The following is a 17,937-nucleotide window of genomic DNA, read 5'->3' on the forward strand; positions in this document are numbered from 1 at the left end:
CAATGGACTTAGGCCCTGATTCAGACTGTCCGCTCGCAAGTGGGTCGATGGTCTGCACTGCGCATGCGCACGACGGAGGGAGCTCCGTCGTGCACATGCGCGAGACGCGACGAGCGAAGGACTTTCCTTCGCTCGTAGTGTCTGCTCAAAGGGGGCGTGCTGTCAATGTTTATTGACAGCACGCCCCCTTTGGTGGGCGTGCCGGGGGCGTGCCTGCCAGACGGAGGCGTTCCTATGGGAACGCCTACCGTCAGAAGCCGGCCCCACTGACATCACTAGTGATGTCAGTGGGAGTGATTTTGGCTCTGATAGAGCCAAAATCACTCCTGGCCTTGCGGTTGAGAAACTCAACCGCAGGCTTCTGCTCGCAGTGGCGATGGTCGAGACCATCGCGACCATCATCCTGCACGCTCGTATATGCTGTGGGTGGTGACCCACAGCTATACGAGCGTCCAGGAAGACTCTCCATATTTATGGAGGTGGGCCCTGATTCAGAGCGAGCGCTCTGGTCAGAGCGTCCGGCTCTGAATCAGGGCCTTAATCCCAAAAACATTTCCACTGCATTTCAGCCCTGCCACAAAAAGACCTACTGACATCATGTCGGTGATCTCTCGTTAACACAGGTAAGAGTGTTGACGAGCACAAGGCTGGAGATCACTCTGTCTTGCTGATTGAGTTAGAATAACAAACTGGAAGCATGAAATCATTGTTCTTCCTCTGTTAACCATGTTACCTGCAAAGAAACGTGCAGGGCTTCTCAGGCAAGGATATTGCTGCTAGTAAGATTGCACCTAAATCAACCATTTATCAGATCATCAAGAACTTCAAGGAGAGATGCTCAATAGTTGTAAAGAAGGCTTCAGGGCGCCAAAGAACGTTCAGCAAACGCCAGCACCGTCCCCTAAAGTTGATTCAGCTGCGGGATCGGGGCACCATCAGTGCAGAGCTTGCTCCGGAATGGCTGCAGGCAGGTGTGAGTGCATCTCCACACACAGTGAGGTGAAGATTTTTGGAGGATGACCTGGTGTCAAGAAGGGCAGCAAAGAAGCCACTTCTCTCCAGGAAAAACATCAGGGACAGACTGATATTCTGCAAGAGGTACAGGTATTGGACTGTTGAGGACTGGGGTAAAGTTATTTTCTCTGATGAATCCCCTTTCAGATTGGTGCATCTGGAAAAACGCTTGTCCGGAGAAGGAAAGGTGAGCGCGCCCATCAGTCCTGTCATGCCAACAGTAAAGCATCCTGAGACCATTCATGTGTGGGGTTGCTTCTCAGTCAAGGGAGTGGGCTCACTCACAATTTTGCCAAAGAACACAGCCATGAGTAAAGAATGGTACCAAAACATCCTCCAAGAGCAACTTCTCCCAATCATCCAAGAATAGTTTGGTGATGAACAATGCCTTTTCCAGCATGATGGAGCACCTTGCCATAAGGCAAAAGTGATCACTAAATGGCTCAGGGAACAAAATATCAACATTTTGGGGTCCATGCCTAGGAAACTCCCCAGACCTTAATCCCATTGAGAACTTGTGGTCAATCCTCAAGAGGCGGGTGAACAAACAAAAACCCACAAATTCTGACAAACTCCAAGCATTGATTAGGCAAGAATGGGCGGCCATCAGTCAGTATGTGGCCCAGAACTTGATTGACAGCATGCTAGGGCGAATTGCAGAGGTTTTGAAAAAGAAGGGTCAACACTGCAAATATTTACTTTGCATAAACTTAATGTAATTGTCAATAAAAGCCTCTTGACACTTATGAAATGCTTGTAATTTTTCATCAGTATACCATAGTAACATCTGTCTAAAACCGCTGAAACAGCAAACTTTGTGAAACCAATACCTGTGTCATTCTCAACTTTCGTGTATATGTGTGTGTATGTGTGTGTATATATATATATATATATATATGTATTTAGTGCTACTGGAAGAAATGTATGCTTTTATGGAAAACAGTGCATTGAGTAAGATAAGACGTTTGTAAAAAAAAAAAAAAATGTATTCCCAGTTAAACTGCCGCTTATGAAGGTGATAATTAGCCGTCTTGGATGTGTGAACTGTGTGACTTATGCATAGCTACATTATGTGAACAGCTGACTGTATATGCTGAACATTTTCCATCAAATTCTGCAGACAAGTTTTTCCTGTATCACTGTTTTACTTATGATGCTGTGTGATTCCTTAGTAAGTGTCTGAAAATAAACTTCAAAATAAAACTTCTATTTTCTTCCTGTGGATTAGTGATTGTGCTTTCTCTGAATTACCCTAGTACAACTGGGAGAGGGTGAGTGCAGGGGGGAGAAAGTGGGGTGATATTTTAGAGGTGTGACTGCAAGGGAGGAGAAGTCGCAGGGGCATTGATGGGGAGATCCAAGTCATGTAGGTTTGTATAATGTGATACAGGATTAGGGGGGAGGGGTAAATTATATTAAAAAGAAAACCAGCTGTGTTTTGTATTTAGTATTACTGCCCCAATAAATCCAGCTACCGAAGATGCAGGAGCTTTAAAAAGCTCTGCTTAGTAAATTGGCCTGAATATAGTTAGCTGTGAACTAGGGTAAAACCAGTGGCTGCATGCTGTTCACTTTGTTAATGCCAGTTTGAATGGGAGAAATTGTGACTTTTAGTTCTCCCTGCCAGACTGTGAAAATAAGGTAAAAGTCCTTACTTTAATATCTCCACTACACTCTAAATTAGTAATATATTTGTGTACAAATGGTAAAATATGGCAAGAAAAGACGTTATTTTTTCAAGAGAGTTTCTCTAAAGACCAGAAAATGTATTTACTGGTGTGGGGACATGTATGTAGAGGTATTGTAATGACGTGAAATGAGGTTTTAAACTTGGAGCTGGTAGTTGCAATTATTTTTTCTGATATTTTACAAACTTGTTTGTAAATGCTTAAAAAAAAAAAAAAAAGAATTAAGACCTTTTAATATAACTCAAAACGCGTATTTTTTGATGAAATACACTTGCTAGCTATAATTTTCACTACTCATGCACGTCACATAGTTTTTACACTGTAGAGTTTAATGCGCGACACAGAAGCAATACCCACAACTTGCCATTCTTAATAAGATTGCGTCGGAATACGGAGCACATTTCATGAAAATCTTTTCTGAAGTACACGTTCATGTAATCACAGTATGGAACTCGCAGCTAAATAAATTTGTAATCGTTATTCTGTTCCTTCTATTAAATGCCACTAGATGGAGCCAGAGAATATAGATAAATAGAAATGAATAATCCACACCCATTATAAACCATGTAATTTAATCATGGAATGTTGTTTTTTAACAGTAAACTAAACCTAATTAAGAGAACTAGTATTGTCGTCTTTCATCGTTTTTTTTTCTGTTTTTGTGACTTTGAAAATGTTAAACCGATTTTTGTAGACAAAAGGACTATAACTTGCACATTGACAAAGTTGGCAGAAATATCAATCTCTGTCTGAAATTAAATCTGATTTACACCGACATAACATATGTCCTGATATGATCGTTTTTAGTCTTGAAATTGGTTATTCAGAGTGAACTTAAGCTAATGAAAGCAGGTTTTGGTTTTACAATTGAAGATGTTACTTGCATAACCTTTTTAATTACCGTCCCCTCAGTGTAGAACCTCTGTGTTGGAACCACATTTGAGATTGGTGGTCTTTTAAACTTCTTTCTCTTTCATACATGGAGGGGCACAACACTAGTGTATTGAGTGCACTAGTAGAATTTTGAACTTGAATTGGCAGCAGCAGCTCCTTTATTTCGCTATCTGCCCTCCTCTGCAGGGAAGTACCCTCTACAGCAGGGGTGGGGAATCTTTTTTTTCTAACGAGGACCATTATAATATATATAACATTATTTGTGGGCCCGGTGCAGGCCACACCCCCTCTGTGATGTCACATGGGGACGGGGCCACAATCACCGGTGATTACAGCAATGCCCGCAGCTTCCGGAGCTGGAAGGGCAGTGATGTGACCATCTGAAGTGTCCTAGGGATGCTCCAGGCGGCACTGCTGCAAAGATTCTGGCTGCAGGGTGCCATTCTAGGCACCGTGCTAGCCAGCTGATGCTAGCAGCGAAAAGCTCCCAAGGGCCAGACCAAATGATTCCACGGACCTTATACAGCCACCGGGCCTGAGGTTCCCCATCCCTGCTCTACAGGGAATTAGGAGTAAAGGTGCATCCAACTAGTTGATTGGTTGGAATGAAAATCTGGTAAGGTATGAAAGCAAATAACAATCAGCAATTTGCTCCCAAACGCTGGAAAATGGACAAAAACTGTTGTTTGAACAAATTGTTTAGATCAAACATTTAACAATCTTGTCTGACGACCATTTTCATCTGTTTTCTGGCATTTAGGAGCAAATTGCTGATCATCATTTACTCCCATACATTACCAGATTTTCAATCCAACCAATCAACTAGTTGGATGTTTGGACTGAAAATCTTTGTGTGTACCCAGCCTTAGGTTTACTGGGGTGCTACTTTTTTTCCTGTGAAGGAAAACTTGCTTTGTCCTATTGTATTGCAGCTCCACATCATCCTGCTTTGTGCAACTGGCCTCTCATATTCTTCCCTTATTTCTGTCTTTGTCTGTGAAGGGAAATATGTCAAGAGCCAATTCTGGTGGTGGGACAATGGGAAAACTTTTTGCCTACTCCTGATGTCACTCCAAATTGTCCTTTGCCCAATGTGAGGTATAGTGACTCCGCACACCTGTAGATATCGCCACTGAATTTCCAGAGCCAGTCTGAGCTAAATTTTTGGCCCAGACTATTTCAGATCTCCTGCATCTTGCTGCACATTCCAAGAAGCCGAGCAGAGACAAACTGGGTATGGCAAGGACGATGCATGGTCTGATTCAGTTGTCCTCTTTGAAGATGATGTTGGAATCTTACTTCATGTGAAAACCACAGAAGCTAGCGTACCCGCTAGGCTGTTTTAGCGGGGCGCGGCGCCATGCCCTCCTTCTGGTGGGCAAAAAGCACCCTGCCCTCCAGGAGGAGGGCAAAAAGCGCCCTGCCCTAACAGCCATGCTGGAGCCGTTTTCACCCGCGGGACGCAGTGTCCCGCGGGTGGAGAAACATGCGGTGTCCCGGTCACCGCCGGAGAATTCTCCCTTTCTGCAGCGCTTGGGGGCTGCCCGGCATGTCCGTAAGCGCCAGGCACGCCCACAAGTATGACGAAAAGGGGTCGCGTCTTATAGACACGCCCCCTTTTCATAACCATGCCCCCTTTTCGGGCACGCGCACAAGAATGCCCTCTCTATCTCCGGCACCCTGCCTGCCGCCGGAGCTAGAGGGAACACTAGAAGCTCTGTTATTTCTTCCCTGAGAAAGGCGAGTTGGCCGAAGTCTTTGATCCTGAGGTTCCCTCGGGCCCTGACAGGGAATCCGTAATGAAGCAGGGTATGGAGGATTTAGTGTGAGCTGTCTGGCAGATACTAGGGGGTATAATTACTAAAATGCAGGTTTATTGAAGTGGAGTTGTTGCCCATAGAATCTGATTGGTTGCTATCTATTATCTTCTAGAAAGTGCTAGATAAATGATCTAATTATTTGCTATGGGCAACAACTCCACGTCTAAAAATCCGCACTTTAGTAAATATACTCCTAAATTTCTAGGACAGCTGGGAATCGGACACCACTGACCAGTCACGGTTTCAAAGGAAGAAGTGCCAGAAGACTATTTAAGCGTGACGTGGACTAAACCTGATTGTTGGTTGCAGGTCTGCCACAAGATGTGAATAGGATGCTCACACAGCTTCTGCTGATTAAAATGATATGCGGCATGCCTATATTCTTTGTCGCACACAGAATACAGGCATGCCACATTTTAATCCGCAGAAGCTGCTTGTGCGTCCTATTTGCATCGCTTTGTGAATAAAACTCATTTCAGGGGAAAAAGTTGCACGATATGGCACACAGCAGGGTGCACGCTTCAAGAATATCAGCCCGATTTGTTGTTTCCTGGAAATTTGGAATGACAAATCGGGCACATCGTTATGTTGATTTGTTTAGTTTGATGTGGGGCTGTCATTTAAGAACTGTCTATGTCTAATATGCCACATTCAATACGCACCTACTGCCTGTAGAAGTTTTGAAACACCGACCTAGGACAGTCTTCGGATCTACTAAGTCTCCACTCCATGCTGTGCAATTCCTCGGTTCTTGGTAATGCTCTGATTATTCTGTTTCTCATTACTATTATTTTTCTGTCTGTATGTACAGCACCTAGCTTAAATGCTGAGCTATAGATTTAGATATATATAGATATATAATATATTTTTTGTTTAAATACTAAGCAGTGCAGGATTAACAATTGGGCATCCAGGGCAGTAGCCCAGTGGTCCACACACACAGCAGGTATCCACACTTGTATATCACCAGCGTGTGAGGCATTGTGGTATATGTGAACTGGGGATTCTGATTGGCTTAGTACTAATACTAAGTACCATATTTTAGTGTACACTTATGGGCATGGGGAACACCCTTTATGGTTAGACATGCTGCTGGTTTTCAGGCACCCTTCAACACACTTTCTTATATTGGTTATATACAGCACTTGTAGCATCTGCTTTGAATGGGACTTCTATTGCAGTTTCTAGTCCATGTATATTACTTTCTTTGCCGTTTCTTTACTTTTTTTTTACCTTTATACATCTTACTTACAATTGAAATCCATTTCAGAATCGCTTTATGATATCTTGGATGAGTATTCAGTCCCTAAACCTTTTGCATACAAGTCTAATGAAAAAAACTAATATCTGGTGCCTTGAGGACCGAGTTTGGGAAGCTCTGTCATGGAGTGTAATCTAAAGTAACCTCTGATATCAGGAGTAAACCACACAAAGTGCCTCTTTGCAGTTATCATTGCTTACTGTGTATGCCTGTATTCTGATGGGTACTTGGTGCATAGATCTGCATGGTGGAAATTTAGTGTGTGTTAATGTAGGCTTTCTAGAGTACCCCATCCACGATGCTGTGTGAGTGAAGACTGGATTATCAAGGGGCACATGGATGGTGTACAATACCTTGTCAGTATCTTGTCACTGGCAAAACATATTACAGACTCACTGTACAGGCTTTGGAGTCTCTTATCTGAAATCAGTGCTTTGTGATGTAATGTTACAGGACACACTAATGTGATAAACCAAACATTGTGCTACATATGACCTTGATCTTGATACACAGAAGGAGTCCTCTCTTCTGGGATGAGTTACAATGTATAATGAATTCCGTGTCTGCTATTCAGAGCAGGGCACAATAGAATCATTGAGTTGTTTTGTACTCAAGACGAGTTGTTTTGCATTTGCTAGTCAACCCATTTTAAAACCCAGCACTAAGTATATTCAGGATATCAACTTTGGTACTTTATTTTTATGGGTTATATTTTCCAATTCAACCATTTTATTTACAGCATAACAATTAGATTTAGCCTATGTTTTTATCAATATGAAGGTACATCTTGGACTGGGAAGCCAAGGTTAACATTTTAAATTGTGTTTATTAATTAAAATTTTTAACAGTGTGTACTGAAAAAGTAATGTTACGATGTACATCAGTTTTAGCGAAGGATAGAAAATCACAGCATGATCCTACCTATACATAAGGGGCTATCACATGACATAAGAGTGAATATATGTAGTATGTGTAAATAACTTGATAACAGAAAGATGGCAGCTCGGAGTGTGGGTCATGCAGTTAGAGTTTTTCAACCAGATTTAGCATATCTGCAGTCATGATTCCATGTAAATTGTCTTACGCGGAGGTGGGTTATTACCAAGTTTGAACCATTTGGCACGTGTAGAAGTAATAGGTGAAAGCCAATGAAGAGCTACTGTTCTCTTAGCCAGAAGTGGTAATTCATGAAGTAAAATTTGCCTATGCAATATGGTGGTGTAAACCTGCCACCAAGGAGATGTTGTCACAACACCAAAAACAAAAGTTTCTAAAAATTCAGAAATACTGCAGACCTGTTGTCCATTTCACCTCTTTCGTTCCAAGCTTCATCAAGAGCTAGAGAATCCATGTGTGGCACTTGGGGGTATTCTAAATTGGGGTAGGGTAGTAAAAATAAAAAAAATTCATCCACAACTGACATGAAATGAACCAGGTTCCATACTGTGTAGCTTTGGTTTTCTCAGCATCATTGTTCAGTAGTTGAATGCAATGGAACTACATTTGCCTTATCCTTGCAGCTTTGTTCTTAATATGTTTGTTGAAGGTGTGTTTTTAATATGTTTATTAGTGCATTGCTTGTGTAGGTTTCCTGCCAATGTGGAAGACATACTAGTGGGGTAATTGGCTGCTGAATAGCTTGACACGAGTGTAGGAAACTTAGAGGGGATGTATTCAATTCAATGCTCAAACCATAATCTTGGCTTAGTGCCCTAAGCAAGATACAACACGTAAAGTATAAAGAGGTAGTTTTGCACAATTGATTTGGAACCATAGTAAATTTTCTATATGTGTGTATGTATATGTGTGTGTGTGTGTGTGTGTGTGTGTGTGTATATATATATATATATATATATATATTATAATGTTTGTATGTTCTTGTGCTGATAGGCAATGTTTAAATCATTAAGCGGTATTACCTATCAGAACAGACGAAAATAAACACTCACTGAGTTGTTTGAATGGAATTAATATACATTGTTGTAGCCTGGAGTTTTTGTTTTAGCTCCCTCTGTTTTGCATTATTTTATCATACGTATCTTCTACTTATATTTTTGTATTTTAACTATGATGCATTTTGTTTATTTCTAGGTATTTGAAAACACATTTAAATCATTCATCAGCCATGGTGAGTATTTGAGTATGTTCAGCTGGTATAATGTTTGGGTCTTGAGTTCTAGAGGGGTTCATTTGTACATAGTTACTAACATCCTGCCTACATATTTAGTGTATTTTTAAAGTATTACTATAAGGTGGGGCACTGATATATTTTTGAGCTCAAGCCTACAGCTGTGAGCATTTAGTACATGACTCCAGAAGCGTCTCTTGGGCGTAGGTTAGCCATTAACCGATGCAGCTGAAAACAAGGTGTACACACTGTCTCACTGTATCTCATGGTGACACCTGTCATTCTCCATTTATATAGTGCTGCGTAATGTATTAGCTGCTTTGCTATGATACCTTCACCATTCATCCTACTTGAATGTATTAATTATGCTTTACTCTGTACAAGATTTCCATATCCATTCCGTCTGTAGGTCACTGTATGAACTAAATAGTCCATCTCTGAGAGCACAGCAAAATTTGCTCCTGTATGCCCGCAGAGAGAGGACATGAAGAGCTAGATAGTTTTTTCACTTGCATGCCACTTAATTACTGGTACTAGGAATGTTGTATTCAAGCCCATTCTTAATCAAACTACCATGCTAATATGGCTATTTCATTACCCAGCTGCATCACTTTGTTATAGCCATGATGCAACCTGATCATTTACTCTTCAACAGAAATGGTCAGATGTGACCAGAGTTGTACAATTGCCCAGTGAGTAACATTTCCAATGTAAACACTCTTGAAGCAGGTAAAGTTGGCTTCTGTACACCATGCCAGATTGGGATCTGCAGGCTCCATAAGGAAATGATTAGAAGTGCCCACTGTACAGTACAAAACTCTATAGGGCTAATGGTGAGTTGGACTGATGCTATTTTGAGTAACGTAAAATAAGCAAATTGGTCCTGTTCATACCCAGAAAACTAGCTGCACACGCATGCACTTATGCTGATTTGCTTGTGTTTATCTCTTGCTTATAACTGTAGTGGCCCCATCTAACGGTGAATAATTGATTGCAGATTAATCTCTGATGCCAATAGTTGCTTTCTTTTTTGAAAGTGATGTTTTGTTGTTTTTTGTGTGTATGTTTTAAGAATAGTTTTTTACACATGAGTTGTGTTCTGTTTTTCACGTTTTTTTGTGAAATCCTCATAGCGAATCCATGTATTACAAAACAAACAATTAAAAACATAGGTGTAAGTGTATTTGATGTATCCGTGACGTAAGCCAGGTGCATGTCTCGCCTCTGCATATAGATGTAAATCAGCTATATGTGCAGTTTTATTTATTGAATGTTACATCCAATATGTGTCCAACGGTATGTAGTCTTGAAGCCGACAGTTGAAATGCCGACCGCCGGCTTCCCGACTGTTCTATCCCGACAAGGTACTAATGATCGGCGTCGAAATCCCAACACCCATCATTATCTCTACGTCTGGATCCCGACGCCCGGCATACCGAACGAAGGTAAGCCAGGCAGCGGGTGCGGACACCCGCGTGGGGGGGGAGGGATAGATTAGGGGCTCCTGGGGGGGACTTAAGGTTAGGCACCCCCCCTGGGAGGGTTAGGGTCAGGCTATGGGAAGGGGGGGCTAAGGTTAGGCACCCCAGGGGGGAGGTTGGGGTTAGGCACCCCCCCTGTGAGGGTTAGGTTTAGGGAGCAGGGAGGGGGGGCTTAGGATTAGGCATTAGGGGGGAGGTTAGGGTTAGGCATCCCTAAAGAGGAGGGTTAGGGGGTAGAGGGTTAGATATATTTCAAATACTTACACTGTCGGGATCTTCTAGTGACGGTCTTGTGGCGTCCGGATTTGAACCATCGGACCTAAGTCATACCGATTACGTGTCCAACGCCACATAAGGCTATATGTGTTTTCTGTATTGCTGATATTATACCATTTGTAGATCATAACCTACATTGTGTACTTCATTGGTGATTGATAACATAGGGTAATAAAGTAGGCTTAAGTCCAACCACAAAGATCATCTGGAAACTTTAATGGCAATTTCAAGCCTGACTGTTCTGAACAATATAATTTCACCTCCCTATATGCAACAGGAAGTAGGGTTCAGTTTTCCCACAGAATGCAATGTCTATCCAAACTCCCATGTGAGCATCGCTTATGCCTGTCATTTTTTTGAGAATATTGCTTTAACTCATTTACTGCTCCATATGAATTACAAAACAATATTTTAAAGTGAGCTTTAATTTTGATTTAAATTATGTGCATTACAGTGACGCTCTGTACTGTACCCAAAATTTGATACTGGAAGGTTTCCCGTTTTCTTCCAAATGTTTTAATTGAGCGAAAATACACATTTTCTTCAACTATATTTTACAGTGTTGTACAGCTGCAGAAGCAGATGTGTTTGGGGGTTTTCTTAGTGGTCCCAAGTGATATCCAGGAAGTTATTTTTGGCTGCTTGGATGTATGGGAATTTAAAATGATGATTACTAAATGTGAGAATTTTTTTTTTTTAATAGCCCTGACATTCAGAATTTGCAGATTAAAGCCACAATGAGCAAGCCAGTTATGTTTTTGTGTTTCTCTGTTTAAACAATTGCTACATCTTAGTTGTTGGTTTTTTAGTTAATGTATTTAGGAGACTTACCAATTTCTTGCAAAGTACTGCCGGGCATTGCCGTGATAACTGGCAGCACATACGCCGACCAGTTACGGTAGCGCCAGCATCACAAGTTTTCCCTCTCCTCTCTATGGGGCATGAGTGAAAACACATGATGGTAGCGGGTGCGATGTGCTGTTCTGAAGCTGAGGAATCCCCCCCTCCCCCCATTCAGTGCTACATTGATGTATAGCCTTGTTAGAAACTTTATTTTCATGTCTTGAGCACCTGTAAAGGTTGAAAAATGAATTTGATGTGATCACTGACCACAGATAGAAATAATGAGTGATTACTGTCTCTTACTACTGTACTGTGACAGGTTAAACATTTCAGCATAGACAAGTGTAATGCATTTAGAAAAGTAATATCTCTGCATGAACCATAAACATATGGATTTAATACATTGTGTATTGAAAATATGCTTTCTTGGCATAGTTGCTTTTCAGTGGTGGTTTCCATATTGCTTGTTACGCACAGCCAAATTTAAACGGGGTGTATTCTATATTTCCTATACTTAGAAACTGGATATTCAATATGAAATTCACCCTAATGAGGTGTAAGATTGGGGCGCTTGTACAATTGGAATCTTTTCACTGATCACCAAATTTATTTTCAGAGCATCACCAGTTTCCTCACTTGTAGCAGAGGTTACTATAGCACTGGAAATGCTTTGACCTTTTTATAATGCTCTGCATATATCAACCATAATTATGTCTGCTGTGTGATGGAATGTCTGCTGAGGAAGAAGGTTTCTCCGCCCAACAAGAGGTAGTTATGGAAGAAGCCAAATAGCAGTTGGCCTATATCTGTATTTCAGGTTATGGAATATACCAGGTCTGGCCAAATCCCAGGTAGCCAGTGAGCCTAAACAAATATTATTGGCACCTAACATTTGGAAGCATGTTCTGTTGATGTGGTGGATTTTCCATGGCTCCTGAACCGATCCAGCCATGCTCTTGTCCTTTTAACATAATGGCTTCTGAATTCTACATTTCCTGTCAATCTCTCGTACATACATGGATAATTTCTATGTTGTGGAAAAAATAATGCACTCCACTGTCTTACTATGGTATATCATGGGCATGTGGTGTTTTTTAGACTGTAAAACTGTAATGGATATATCTTTTGTCTGTAAATGGTGTCCCTTTGCTCCTAGGCAAGCCTACATCATCAAGAACCTGAACCTTGGTATGCGGGCCGAGTGTATTCCAGGTACTGGAAGCATTACAAGCAAGCAATGCAATGGCTGTACAGGCACAAGCGAGCATATAGAACTGCTGTGTCTTCTCTCAGCTATCCCCCTTGGTACCCTGCGGATATGTATCTAAATAGTCGTTATGCTGATTGGGAAGGTGGAGAATCTTCTCAACCTTGCAACTATATCAGGCCACAAAAGGAAACCATGAAGCGCCGGGACCCCCCACGTTTAAAGGTATCCTGTTTGAAGGCACCATACTCAGAGGAAAGAGAGTGCGAAATGGAACAGGAAGGTGAAGCATCATCTGATTCGGATGAGGAAGGAATAGAATGTGACATGAGCAACATGGAGATCACAGAGGAGCTGCGGCAATACTTTGCAGAAACGGAGAGGCACCGGGAGGAGCTAAGTATGTGTCAGTCATTTGTATGTACCTTGCTAAACAGTTTTTCATTTTAAAAAGCAGGAAGAGTACAATCTACTTTTCTATGTTTAGCTAGAAAGTAGTTAATTTGTTAGTCTTCGTGCTGACAACAGTCAATATGTCGGCAGCATTATATTGACTGGACAATGCCGACACTGTTGTAATATTTTAAAGCATTGTAACAGTATTGGCATAAAACTTTAAACATGAGGCTTTACGATCATGTTTAAAGTTATGATGCCGACACCATTACAGTGTTTTAAATAACAGTACAACAGTGTTGACATTATCCAGTCAAAATAATGGTGTTGACATATTGAAGTCTGTCAATACATATATAAGCATCCTGTTTATTGTGCATCATTCATAGGAATAAATGCAGAAGTTTCATAATCTTGACATAGCAACTGATTCTTCCATTGCCTTGGCTTGGGATAAACCATTTTGCATTGCACACTGTCATTGTCGGGATCCAGGCACCAGAATCCCGAAGGTAAGTATCGGGGGTTAGGGGGAGGGTTAGGGTTACTGTGCGGGGTTAAGGTTAGGCATTAGTGTGTTACACTGTGGGGGAGGGCTAGGTTTAGGTACATGGGGGGAGGTTGGGGTTAGGCATCGGGGAGGTTTAGGGGTAAGGGTTAAACTTACATTGTTCCTTATGGGTGTCGGGATTCTGACTGTCGGGATGCCGCTGTCTGTATTCTGACCAGCGGCATCCCAACCACCGGGATCTCATACCCTACCCATTGTATTTCCAGGGTAGACTAATGGCTGTGCGCTGAACATAATCTTTTTAGTGATTGTACATCGTGGTACAACTGGTTTGTAGGTAGTATTAGCCAAATTTGCATTCTCTGCGTATGATTAATGTTTGTTTTAATTTATTTTCGCTTCATTTTTATTTCCATTTTGTTACAAAGGCTATTTTATTCTTTTCACTTTATCCTCGTACACTGTCATTTTGTGAAGAGCTTTGCAGCTACCAAAATAAGGGAAAAAACTAATACCCAATATATTATCTGAGAACACATCACTCTGCGGTGATACAGTGTGTGCTTTCTGGTATCACTGTTGCTTCTCCCAATACATCATCGTGCTCAGCTTCCCTTGAAACATTGCAATCCCACTCTTTAAAGTTTCCATAACAACAGTGCAGAGTGCTTAGAAAGGCTCTATTGACAGGACTCAATAGGGCCTCTTCAAGTAGGAGAGAACTGGAAGCTCTGGGAAAACAAAAGGGGTAGAAACACTTAGTAACATGGAGCCACGGTTCTCTAAATATCTTTTCTCCTTTTTTAAAAATTAATTCAAAATAGAATATATATGTTTTAAAATATTTGACAGTCGATCACTGTAGTGTTATCACTGATGAACGTAAACATTTAGATATATGTACTTGCTGCTAAAAATTGGCAATGTACTTTCCTGACTGCAAATATTACTAGTGTCACTTCTTTGAAGATCCTATCCAATCATGGAGCCAAGTTTACTTGTTTCTTTGTCCTCCCAAACTGTCCATCTTTTGGGTCTAGTGTATAAATGAGTAAAATATAGTGCTTGTTTCAAGAAAAAAAACAAGTCTCCCTCTGAACAGTAGAGATGCTACATGATATTACTTATTATAATGCAGAATGCTTGTGCCCTCAATAACTTGGCTAACCGCTCTTTTTATTTCCTCAGGAGTTGGCAGAAGTATGTCACCTATTTGCTGTAGAGGTTGCACTGATTACATATAGCCCTGTTGACTAGGAGGAATTCCTTTCTTTGGTCATCACTTTTGATTATGTTATAGTTAATAAAGTTATACAGTAGGTTGTTAGCCCATGTTTAGCGTTTGATGTCATCCCATTATCATTTCTACTTCAGGATCCATAGGGTATCCACAGGATACCTTGGGGTATAGGCGGAAGACGTCCGACATCGAGCACCATAGAGTTAAAGTTTTCAGCCTCCCAGGATGCACTGGGTCCCCCGCCTATACCCCGCCCCCGAACCAAGGCAAACCAGTTTCGTAGGTGCTCGGAGTCGGATCACCATTTAACAGAGGGGGGCTGTAATGGCCTCTGAAGTTCTTTAAGGCAGCTGTGGCTGCACAAGATGAGCTGCACAGCATAGACAGTCAGTACTGACGTCTATGCTGTCGCTCCTCCACCCCGCCGGACCAGAACACCGGTACTGATCCGGGGATGCTGGTGGGTGTCTGGGGTCACAGCTAGTGGTGACCCCGGATTACCCGGACTGTGGCCGGATTCGAGGGGAAAGGTAAGCGGCGGGGGACCACGGAGGGTACCCACCGATAATACAGTCCTAAGTTCCCAGGCAGGGGGGGGCACCCTGGGGACTGGCTGCACGTGGAGCCAGGTATTAACCTGCGCTTCCACTAGACCACCAGGGACAGTGGGCTGCGGCTGAGCGGCAAAGCTCCGGCGTCCCAGTGGTTAATTGCATGCCAGGGGAGCACGCCTTTCCTGTCTCACAGCCGGCGCCTCCCCCGCTGCTCAGTGCCTCTCCATAGCGGTCTGGCGGGCTGTGTCAGCGCTCCTCCACCAGGCCCGCCTCCTCTCTGCTCCTCGGCGGCCATTTTCTAAAGATTGTGCAAACGCTGCTGGACGCTGATTACAGGTGGCATCGCGGTCCAGGTCCCCCCGCATACCTCTCCTGCAATTAAGGTCAGAGTATGCAGCACTGTTTCTTACCAGGCTCTGTGTAGTTGATCATAGTGCTGGTAGTGCAGTGATTTATTTCTGCATTGTATGTGACTTACTGCTAGTGCTGCTGCCTATACTTTCACTTCTGACTGTCAGCTATTTTACTATCCCTGTTCTTCCTCTACTAAAGCCCTTGCGGTGCGGCGTTGCAGGGTAATTCATTGCCTCACTGTAAAAGCATTTATCTGTTAGTGGAGTCGCATACACTCCGTGATTTTCCTCTTCAGCTAAAGTGTACCACATGTAATGTACCATTAGCGGAGGGTGATGGAAACACTGAGGGGTTATGTAGGGCATGTTATCTTATATCATGCCCGATTTCTGTCACTGCGCCTGTGCAGGAACGGCCCTGGGCTTGTTTTGCTCAGGCACTTACAACCCTTGTGGGCCAGCTAGCGACACCCCCTGCGTTCCCCCAGATGGGGTTATCACAGCAGTCAGTTGTGTCGTCACCCATGCAGGGGTTCCCCAGACAGTGGATGGTACCCCAGTGTCTTCTGCTTTCGCCGCCCCAGGTCTCGCAGGAGCATGCATGGGTGAATTCATTGTCCAATACGGTGCAACACCTGTCGGACGTTTTACAGGGGGAGTCGTCATTGCGGCCTTTAGTGTCTCAGACGGCACAGTATGATGAGGGTGACGTCTGATGACAGTGATTTTTGACTTTTCAGACCAGGACCCCCTCCTTACTAAGGAGGTGGAGTCTAAAGTCTATATACCTGGCCTTATACGGGCAGTCTGTGCGGCCTTGTTTATTGAGGATGACGATCCCTCCCCCCCCCCCGTGGCTAAATCCAAATACGCATTCTTTAAGGATATTAAGGGAGATGCCACTGTATTTTCTCTATCTGTTCAGTTAGTGGATCATTTAGAGGAGGCGTGGAAAAATCCGGGTAAACGGTACCAGCCTCAAAAAACGTTTGGCTTTTGCATACCCCTTTGCGGATAATTATATTTCTAAGTGGGAATCTACTCCGCAAGTGGACTCTCATGTAACACGCCTAGTGAGGAGTGCTACATTGCCCATGCCCTCCATGTCCTCCTTAAAGGATGCTACGGATCGCAAGGTTGAAATATGCCTGAAATCCATTTTTCTACTGCAGGGTCCATAGGGTATCCACAGGATACCTTGGGGTATAGGTGATGACGTCAGTCTTCAGGCACCACAGAGTTAAAGTTTTCAGCCTCCCAGGATGCATCTGGGTCCCTCTCCTATACCCCGCCCCCGGGCCAAGGCATCCCAGTTTCGTCGGTGCCTGGCTCAGAGTCGGAGGCACTGTGCAGAGGGGGGCTATGAAGAGCCCCTGAAGTTTGTTTTAAAGGCAGCGCTGGCTGCACATCTGGGAGTACAGCATGGACAGTCAGTACTGACGTCCATGCTGTCTCCCCTACACCCCGCCGGTACTAGAATGCCGGTACTGATCCGGGGATGCTGGTAGACATCTGGGGTCACGGCTAGCGGTGCCCCCAGATATTTTTGGACCGTGGCCGGATCCAAGGGGATAGCAGGTAAGCAGCGGGGTCCCGCGGTGGGTCCCCGCTGGTCACATGGTCCTGAGTCCCCAGGCAGGGGGCTCCCTGGGGACTGGCTGCAGCGTGGAGCCAGGCGACCAACCTGCGCTTCCACTACCCCCTGGGACAGCGGGCCGCTGCTGAGCGGCATGCGCTGCGGCGTCCCAGGGGTTAAATGCAGGCCAGGGGAGCGCGCTTTCCCTGTCTCTCAGCCGGCGCCTCCCCTGCTGCACACAGCCTCTCTGCTCTGCCTGATTGGCCATAGTGTGTCAGCGCTCCTCCCCCAGGCCGGCCTCCTTCATCCTCTGCTCCTCGGTGGCCATCTTTAAAGCATGGTGAACGCTGCTGGGAAGCCTGTGAGCGGTGGCATTGCGGTCTGGGTCCCCCAACATACCTCTCCTCCGTTTGTCAGAGGTCAGTGTATGCAGCGCTGAGTCCTACCAGCCTGAGTGGCTGAGAATCAGCGCTAATAGTGCAGGGATTTGTTTCTTCTGCATTGTATGTGACTAATCTGCTAGCCCTGCTGTCTGTACTTTCATTTTCTACTGTCAGCCATATTACTGTCCCTGATCTTGCTCTGCTCAAAGCCCTTGCGGTGTGCAGGGTGTTATTCACACTATACCAATAAGTTTAGGTGTGAGTGTCACATACTTACCATCATGCCTGAGACTGATTTTCCTCTCCAGCTCA

The 17,937-nt window shown here is 43.6% G+C and overlaps 1 protein-coding gene across 2 annotated transcripts in view; it reads left to right on the top strand.

Annotated features, from left to right (window-relative positions):
- Positions 1 to 17,937, top strand: part of GEMIN8 (gem nuclear organelle associated protein 8) — a 54,934-nt gene that overhangs the window by 12,603 nt on the left and 24,394 nt on the right. For both annotated transcript variants that reach the window (XM_088481152.1, XM_088481153.1), the window contains exons 2-3: positions 8,769 to 8,805; positions 12,562 to 13,012. In XM_088481152.1, coding sequence (XP_088337278.1) covers positions 8,803 to 8,805; positions 12,562 to 13,012 — 454 coding nt within the window. In that variant the 5' untranslated portion in view covers positions 8,769 to 8,802. The remainder of the gene's footprint in view (positions 1 to 8,768; positions 8,806 to 12,561; positions 13,013 to 17,937) is intronic.

Source organism: Taudactylus pleione, unplaced genomic scaffold (assembly GCF_031769625.1).
Source record: "Taudactylus pleione unplaced genomic scaffold, aTauple2 ptg000265l, whole genome shotgun sequence".
Classification (NCBI taxonomy): Eukaryota; Metazoa; Chordata; class Amphibia; order Anura; family Myobatrachidae; genus Taudactylus; species Taudactylus pleione.